Below are 9,305 nucleotides of genomic sequence, written 5' to 3'. Positions count from 1 at the left end.
AGCTTGTTAAGCATATTCAAGATTTAATATCTCTTGGTGTTAAGCCAGATACAATTCTCTTAAAATCCCATGAATGGTCGAAGGAACAAGGACATACTGATCTCAACAACCGAGCATATTTTGTCACCCCAAAAGACATTGAAAATATTCGGACGTGTATGATACGAAAAATCAGCAACACAAAGATGATGCCAGCAGTACCACGCAACTTCTTGAGGGCCCATTCAAAGACTCTGTTATTTTTTATCAGCCTTATAGTCCTCAAACAGATCTTGTTATGGTTCTACAAACACCATCCATGAGAGACAACCTTCAAAAATATGGACAAGATATTGTTTTTATGGATGCAACACATGGTGTGAACCAGTATGGCTTCCCTTTATTTACATTAGTTGTAAGGGACAGTCATGGTCATGGCATACCCGTTGCCTATATCATCCTGGGAAATGAAAAGCAGGCCACGCTTCAGTTGGCACTGGAAAAGCTGAAACCAACATTTTCTGTTGCTCCAAGGTAATACAAACAGATATAAACAAATTAAACTGAAGTTATTCAATAATCTTTTGTGTGTGTACAGGCTCTTAAAGGAATAGTTGCAGCCAAAAATGAAAATTCTGTCATCATTTACTCACCCTCAAGTTGTTCTAAACCTGTAATTTCCCAACCTAGATGTCGGCTTCAGAGCAAACCTGTATTGATTTATTAACTGCCTTCTATGATTAGCCTACAGTTGGTGTTGATCTCAGTGCATCTACAATGTACAAATTGGTTTGCAATTTTGATTAGTAACTTTTTAAAGACTCTAAATAACACAAGGTATTTTTTGCCAGCAAACATCTATGATACGATATATTTTTTCTCTGCTTTGAAGCTTAAAATGTTTTTATTTTTATTAGGTGCTTTATGGTTGATAAAGACCAAGCTGAAATCAATGCCATCCAAACAGCATTCAGTGAGTCAGACGTTCTCCTTTGTTGGTACCATGTAACACAAGTAAGTAGTACTAAGTTGAGATTAATTGGCTTTGATTTTTGTTCCTTTTAATAGAAATGGAATATTATTCTATTATTGTAATATACTACAATTTTCAATGAAAGCTGTTCTAGGTTTTACTGCAGTTATTCTCTAGCCACTGTAGGTAAATAACTAATGAATGAATAGATATAAAATAGCTTAATTTGGCATTGCAAAATATCCCTTGCAGAATATGCAGAAATGTTAATCATTTGAACAAAATAAAAAGGATCATGATGAATTTATAAAAATGACCCAGTTGAAAAGTTTAAGTGGTCAAGTCAAGTCACCTTTATATATTTATATAGCACTTTTTACAATGCAGATTGTGTCAAAGCAGCTCTGTTTGTGTGTTTTGTGATGGTTGTTCATGAGTCTCTTGTTTGTCCTGAGCAGTTAAACTGAGCTCTGTTCTTCAGAAAAATCCTCCAGCTCCTGCAGATTCTTCAGTTTCCCAGCATCGTTTGCATATTTGAACCCTTTCCAGCAGTGACTGAATGATTTTGAGATTGATATTTTCACACTGAGGACAACTGAGGGACTCAAACACAACTATTAAAAAAGGTTCAAATATTCACTGATGCTCCAGAAGGAAACACAACGCATTAAGAGTCGGGGGTGAAAACTTTTGAACATGATGATGTGCAAGTTTATCTTATTTTGTATAAAGATCTTTTTTTTTTTTTCATTTAGTTCTGGAAGCAACAGAAGATTCTTGCATGTTTACCAGAAGAGAAAAAAAGTATAATTTACCCTGTTCATCCAATTCAAAAAGTTTCAATCCCCGACTCTTAAGCCGTACACACACTTAACGATTGTGATTATGAATGTAAGACCGATTATGAATGTAAATTGATACTTATGACTGATCGCGCTCAAACGCATCCAGTCAGATTCAGTTGCGTTCAGTCTGCGGTTACAGTCGGTGTTCAAATTCCATGTGTAAGTATGTAAATCTGCTTCAGTCACAGGAAACATGCTTTAATGTATCGTGTTTCCTTCTGGAGCATCAGTGAATGTTTGAACCTTTTTTAATAGTTGAGTTTGAGTCCCTCTGTCGTCCTCAGTGTGAAAAGATGAATCTCAAAATCATACAGTCACTGCTGGAAAGGGTTCAAATATGCAAAAGATGCTGGAAAACTGATGAATCTGCAGGAGCTGGAGGATTTTTCTGAAGAACAGAGCTCAGTTTAACTGCTCAGAACAAACAAGAGACTCATGAACAACCATTACAAAAAAACAAAAACAGTCATGGATCATCAGGTGACCACACACAGTATTAAGATAGGGTATTTAAACTTTTGAACTGGGTCATTTTTATAAATTCATCTATTTTTTTTTTTATCTTTTGGGCTTTAAGTAAACTTCTGTTATGTGAAATACTTTTTCAGGACAGTACTTATTCATATTTATTATGCAATACTTATGCAAATTATTAATATTTTCCCACCATTTACTACACACAGGCAGTAACTCGTTGGCTGTCAAGATCTGAATCTGGTGTATGTGGACCTGAAAATGCTGATTCAAGGGCACAAATCATGCAGTTTATGGCTGGGCTGAAGTCTTGTTCCACGGTGTGTTGCTTTGTTTATAGTGCAATTGAAGCTGGTAGTCTGAAAAGTCTTTTTGCAACTTTGGTAACAAACTTGCAACAACATGCAGTGCCATGCAAGATATTTGAAAAACCCTTACAAGATGTCAGATTCTTAAATGTTGATGATTAGACTGGCTTCATATAAAGTTTAATAACTAAGTATCAAATCAGCATATTAGAAGGATTTCTGGAGGATCATGTGACATTAATTACTGGATCACAGAAAAAAATAATATTTTAAAATATATAAAAATAGAAAACATTAGATAATGTGCTTATTAATGTTACAATTATAAACAACTTTAACTTTAATTAAACATTACATAATGATTAACATTATTTCATGTAAACTAAAATGGTTTACAGTTGTCATTAAACTTTCAATACATATAATCATGCACTACTTGAAAATCTACAAATGATTTTAACTGATGTTAAAAAAACTTTAATTTTAACAGATGTTATAAATTATTTTTTTAATTATTGTAATTGTACTTTCTATTTTATTTTATTTTTCTAAATTGTCATATTTGTTCTATCATGTTTCACATAGGCCTAAATGGTTTCAGTATAATCAATCAAGAACATGGCCGATTCTCAGTTCACTAACAGCACATTAATTTGTACAAATAACACAAAGCATGATTTTCTTTGTATGTTTTACAGGAACATGATTTCAAGAAAAAAGCTGAGATGTTTCATTGCCAGTTCAAGTACTTAAAAGATGTGTGCAAGTACTTTAGGAACCACTGGGAGCCAATTGGTCATCTGTGGTCTAACTTTGGAAGATGCTATAAGCATGGAGACTCTGACACAAACAATCTAATAGAACGGTATATAACATTTTTATGCATGTTCACTTCATTATTTATTTGTGGGCTAGCTGAAAGCTAGCATAGTGCTTTAAGTAATTTGTTTAAATATAGATGCAAACTTCTCACCTTTTTGAGAGCAAAATAGGTCACCTATGGGATCTGCATAGATCCAATGATAGTGTTTTTATTGGGGGAGGGGGGTCTTAAGGGTACTTGTGAAGGGTAAATAAGGGGATACAGAACTGGTTTCAATAAGTACTGTACACATTATTTCCTTTACTCTTTACTTTAAAAACTGTCTATTAGGGGTAAGATATATATTTGAGGTCTGAGATGTGGGAACGGTGAAGAGAGAGGGGGCAAACAGTATTGCTGTCTAATCAACCAATACTGTCTTAAATAGCCTACATAGCACTTCATCTTTTATAACATGAGATTTTAACCAAATTTTGTTTTTTTTTATAAAATTTCACAACAATGTAATCATGAAAATTGTGTTTTAGACATGTAGAGTAATAAAAAATAAATAATAATAATAATAATAATAAAAACTTAAAGTAACTACAAACGAGCATGTAAAGCAAATAACTTGTGTGGAGCATGCCCCCGCCCCACGCAATGTTATCTTTTTTCCCCCTTACCTGTTGGCATCCCAGTTTAAAAGAGTGCATTGTAATAGTCTCAACCAGTTGTTGTTCCTCATTTTGATCTCTCTGCTTTTTTTTCTTTAGTTTCTTCCACCGTTTAAAATACCAGTTTCTCTGTGGCATCCGAAATCGTAGATTGGATCATCTGATTGATGTACTTTTGAACAAAACTGACAAGTACTTCAACATAATACAAGATTTGCAGTCTGTTGGGAGGGTCTATAACCCACTGGACAGCAAAATGGAAGAAATAAAGAAATCTGCTCAGAGGATGCTAGACAAAGGTTGGGCCACTACAGTCACCATAGCTTCAACAGAAACATACATGTACAACGTTCCATCTGAGAATGATCCACATGTAGTTTACTGTGTTTGCCCTGCAGAACAGTTCTGCAGTTGTGTAGCTGGTACAAGAGGACGTACATGTAAGCATCTAATTTTATTAAGTCTTCTCACTTGTGGTGGTGGTGATGAGACTTTTCCAGACATGGACACACAACTACAAGCCCATGCCAACAACTTGATTCAAAAGAAAAAGTATACCATTTATGCAAAGCCCCCAAAAACAATAGAGGTTGAAAGCTTACTTAGAAGAGCAGTATCAAAACCATGTGTTGTAACAAATGTTTGTGACTGTTGTACTTTCTCCTATCATAAAAAATGTGCGTGTCTACTACTTGCGAAGGGACTTTTCAATGAAATTACTGAGACATCAAAAGATGCTACTGACAATTCAGTTGAGCCTATACAAAATGAAATTATGGATGAAGATAGGCGTAGTGCAACTATCAGGAAACTGGAAAGCATACTGAAGACTCTACAGACATGGGAGAAAATTCCTGAGGATATTGCTCATAAAGTCAATGAACTAGAAGTGCAAACAAAAGAAGTAAATGTGAACTTTGAAAGATTTGGGAGACTTTGTGATGTGGACAAGTCACGTAAAATACGTCCACTGTTTGCAAACAGAAAAAGAAAAACTGACAGAGGCGCTGCCTCTGAGACAAGGAAAGATGTCACATCAAGTTTTCCTGTTAAGTCAAGAAGAAAACACAAATCAGTCAGTGCTTCAAGAAAATACAAATAAGGTTTTGAAAAGTCCATTTTATTCAAATGCATTTTTGCCATTTTATCAAACTTTGTATTTGTTCTCCACTACATCTATGAGTTCTCCAGTAAAAGTTACTAGAAAACAATTGACTATGAAAATAAAAACCTTGCATTTTGTATTCAATGCTAAAATTTAATAAAAAATCAAATCAAATGATCAAATCAAGTTATCTTAACTTTTTGTTGTTGTTTACAATCTGAGCTGATAGCACCCACACATTAGTACACATGTGCCCCTCATGGTCACTGAGATCATTTCAAACAGTCCTCTAAAAAGGAAAAGAATACATCGGCCGCTGTAGGCCCAAAGCGGTGAGTGGCCAAATCCAGTTCTGATTCAGGACCAAGGTTTTGCACATTAATCTTCATTCGTTCAATGCTCCTCCTGCAAATAAATTAAAATGTTCATGTTACTTGAGTGACTACACAGACAATGGTGGGTAATACCAGAGCTACTACCAAATCAGTTGTCTGTTATGAATCAGAAACCTGGGATTGTAACTCTGTTTCATCATAGCCCTAGTCTTGAGGAATATATGGAATTGCAATACACTTGACTGATTGGGAACCACTGAACTAGAGAATGAATCTCTAGTTCAGTGGTTCCCAATCAGTGATCCTCCCGGGTAAATTAAAATGAATTTAAATATATTAATGTAATTAATGTAATTAATTAATATGTTACTTTTAATACATTTAATTAATTAAAAATACATTTAAAACAAGGCACCCCATCTCTCGTATGTATTCTGTGATTGTTTTGGTTTAGCCCAGGCTGTTTCTCATCGTGGTGCTGTGAAATACAGACTGAACGGTGGTTAAAACACAAACTCTCAGTTGGAAAAAGAACCTGTGTCGCTAAAAAGCTTTTGATGGATTACGATAGTAATGAAGGTAAAGACGATTACAGTGACATACGGCAGCCGTACATTAGTAATGTGCAAGTGCACAATTATTGATGCACAAACAAACTGCATGTGGGCTCACTGATCACTACATCGTATTTCTGCATGAACACAGTTTAATATATTTATGTAGTTAAAGTAATTAATGTATTGTGAGTGTTTGTAACGGATGCTTGCCAAACAAGCGTGTTTTGGAGAAGTTTGAGAGGATCAGTGGTGTTATATGTGTTATGTCAATAATTCTGCATAGTTTTTAAATTCAGTCCTTTGGTATCTCCCTGTGGTCTTATTTTGTATGACAAGTTGACTTGTGCTTATTTAAGTTACTTTATTACTGAGCAGAGTAAGTACTTTTGTAAAGAATTTCTGCAAGTATGTTTGCAAAACAGAATACTGAATGTTTAAATCTATCTTGAGATTCTTCTTTAAAAAAATGATAACATGGGTTTTAAAAGTAATAACACTAAAATACAAATGTTTTGATTCGCAGTATTGATTCGGAGAGGAGGTGGGCCTTGGTGTAAAAAGGGTTGGGAACCACTGCTCTAGTTGATTAATTGACCAGTTGATACAGGGTCTAGACAGCAGGCTGAAAAGGTTTTTACTACTGTAATATAATAAAATGCACATTATGCCAATTTAGTTTAACCAAGGGTAAAGACCTCTACAAAAAGATTACATTTTCTGTCCTCAGAGCAAACACTTGTAGAAACTGCTTTCCATATTCTGTAAAACACTAAAAAGTAAGGACATTTTGCCAATGGTCTTTAATTAACAACAACATTCAAGATGTCCAGTCCTTAAAATATTAAAATGCATTTAAATGTCTAAAGCTGCGGACACACTTAACGATTGTAAGGCCGATTATGAATGTAAACTGATACTTATGACAGATCGCATCAGAGACAGTTACGTTCAGTCTGCGATTAAATTCCATGTGTAAGTATTTAAATCGGCTTCAGTCGCAGGAAACAATCGCTGTATGTTGTGCACAGTCTTAGAATGTTTTAGCTAGTCATTAAATGTGTGCCCAGCTTAAGCAAAGCAGACCTGAGTTCTCAAATTATGATTCAAAAAGATAAGAATGTCAGGTTGAACAGGATGTTTAATTCTTCTTTTTAGGATGACAATATTGACATACTGCGTCACATTTTAACTAATTTCTTATACATAAATAACTAAAATAAAGGTGTAACCATTAAGATATTCTAAGACTTAATAAAGAGAGAGAGAAATGGAGCTTACACAGGCATACTTACAGTGTTGCTGGGATGTCCTGTTGGGGTATCCCAGAAAGTAGTTTCTCTTTCGGTACATGTTTGGCCAGTGCCATGCCAAACCCCTTGGCAATGTCTTCCGCCTCTCCCTCTGTTAAAGTGCTGAATATTGTCACCTTTGTCTTTGCCTTTCTAGGCTGCTGCAGCACATTGGGTGGAACATCTTTTTTGCCAACCTATGTATGAACAAGTACAGTGTAACAGATGCAAAGCATGAGTGCAGGGCTCATGTACCAGGCTTCTGAATAGAGGGGCTGTGTATGATTTGCTGTCACTAATAATTTAAAATGTTGTGCTTTGCATTTAAAGGTGCTCTAAGTGATCCTGGGTGGAGTAACTTTCTGTTGACGTTCGAAGTGTTGTCAAACAAAACAGAGGCTAGCTAGACCCTCCCTCCTCCTCTTCCTCCTCCTCCTCCTCCTCCTCCTCCCCTCTTCGCTTCCTGAAACAGTCATGAACGGGCATTTAAAATCATTCTTGTCGGTTATTGGCTGCAGCGTGTTTATTATTTTTCGTGGTCCAGGCTGCACCAGGTAGTTTTCATTGCCGTTTTTGGAGCTTGTGGTGACAACAGAGACCGCGTTTTTTTTTAACAGTGTGTTCAGGGGACAGGCAGCTAGCGGATAGTGAGGAGATGTTTGCTGTATGTGACAAAAAATGTTTTGGCCTAAAAACATCTTGGGTTACGAGTGTAACCCTTGTTCCCTGAGTAAGGGAACGAGACGCTACGTCAGTGACGTGATGGGAATCCTCTGCATTTTTGTGTTCGTGAAGCACTATTGTATCTAACCAATGAGAGAACGCGACGTCAGAGGCGGGTGACGTCACGAACCGGAACCTATAAAGCATGCCCGGAAACAAAGAACGCTAGCTTCTGTGACATGTCTGAAGTAAGCGCTCCAGGCATGCTGGAGGTACGGCAACGTGACGTAGCGTCTCGTTCCCTTACTCAGGGAACAAGGGTTACACTCGTAACCCAAGACGTTCCCTTTCGTGGGAACTATCGACGCTACGTCAGTGACGTGATGGGAACGCTGTCCCAACTACGCCGTGCCTCCGAGTGCCTGGCTACTATCTTGTAAAACCAAGCACCCGGAGTTCTACTCACATTAAGATTATAAAATCTGATGGTGTGCTAGGATGACCATCCAGCAGAACCACATATGTCATTAATGGATACTCCTGACATTAAGGCCTTTGAGGCCGCCATACCCCTAGTCGGGTGAACACGGACAGCTAATGGAGATGGTTGTCCGGCCCCCTCATAAGCAAGTGTGATAGCCTCGACCACCCCCTTGCTCATTCTCTGCTTAGATGCTGGACCTCCTTTCTAATGAGACCCATAAAACACACAAACAATTTATCTGTTTTTCCCCACAGGGCAGCTCTGTGGACATATGCATCTAAAGCCCTCACTGGACAGAGCAGATTGAGTTTCTCCTGATCCGAAGTTGTAAATGGAGGAAGATGGAAGGCCTAAAGTACGATGGAACCTGGGACTTTGGTGGGGACCTTAGGCATATAGCCTGGTCTAGTGTGCAGGAACGCTTTGACCATTCCAGGTGCAAATTCCAAACACAAAGAAGCAGCTGAAAGTGCTTGAAGATCTCCTATTCTTTTAAGAGATGAAATAGCCAGTAGAAATATGGTCTTTAAAGGTGAGGAATTTCTCTGAAACTTCCTCTAGTGGTTCGAAGGGAGCCTCGGCTAACCCTTCTAATACCACGGCCGAGTCCCAGGCCAACGTCCTTGTAGGTACTGAAGGCCCCAGCCTCAGAGTACCATGGAGGAAGCGTATAAAAAAGGGGGGCTCGACCTACCGAGGAATCCCCCAGAGGACTATGGCCAAAAATGGCCGCATACACTTCCTCGTGGAGGGAGCTCTGGAGTGGAGTATGGTCTCCACAACCTCAGTTGGGAGAGCAGCATGTATGAGCCTG

The 9,305-nt window shown here is 37.5% G+C and overlaps 1 protein-coding gene across 1 annotated transcript; it reads left to right on the top strand.

The window, feature by feature from the left end:
* Window positions 1–319: 319 nt before the first annotated feature.
* LOC137005307 (uncharacterized) lies at window positions 320–5,265 on the top strand. The gene is made up of 6 exons (XM_067366149.1): window positions 320–513; window positions 897–993; window positions 2,481–2,591; window positions 3,278–3,444; window positions 4,158–4,357; window positions 4,457–5,265. Exons 1-6 carry the CDS (start codon window positions 341–343, stop codon window positions 5,158–5,160), a joined length of 1,452 nt encoding a protein of 483 aa, XP_067222250.1. The 5' UTR covers window positions 320–340; the 3' UTR covers window positions 5,161–5,265.
* Window positions 5,266–9,305: the final 4,040 nt, after the last annotated feature.

The sequence above is a fragment of the Chanodichthys erythropterus genome, chromosome 17, assembly GCF_024489055.1.
Source record: "Chanodichthys erythropterus isolate Z2021 chromosome 17, ASM2448905v1, whole genome shotgun sequence".
Lineage (NCBI taxonomy): Eukaryota > Metazoa > Chordata > Actinopteri > Cypriniformes > Xenocyprididae > Chanodichthys > Chanodichthys erythropterus.
This window is presented reverse-complemented; position numbering and strand designations above follow the sequence as displayed.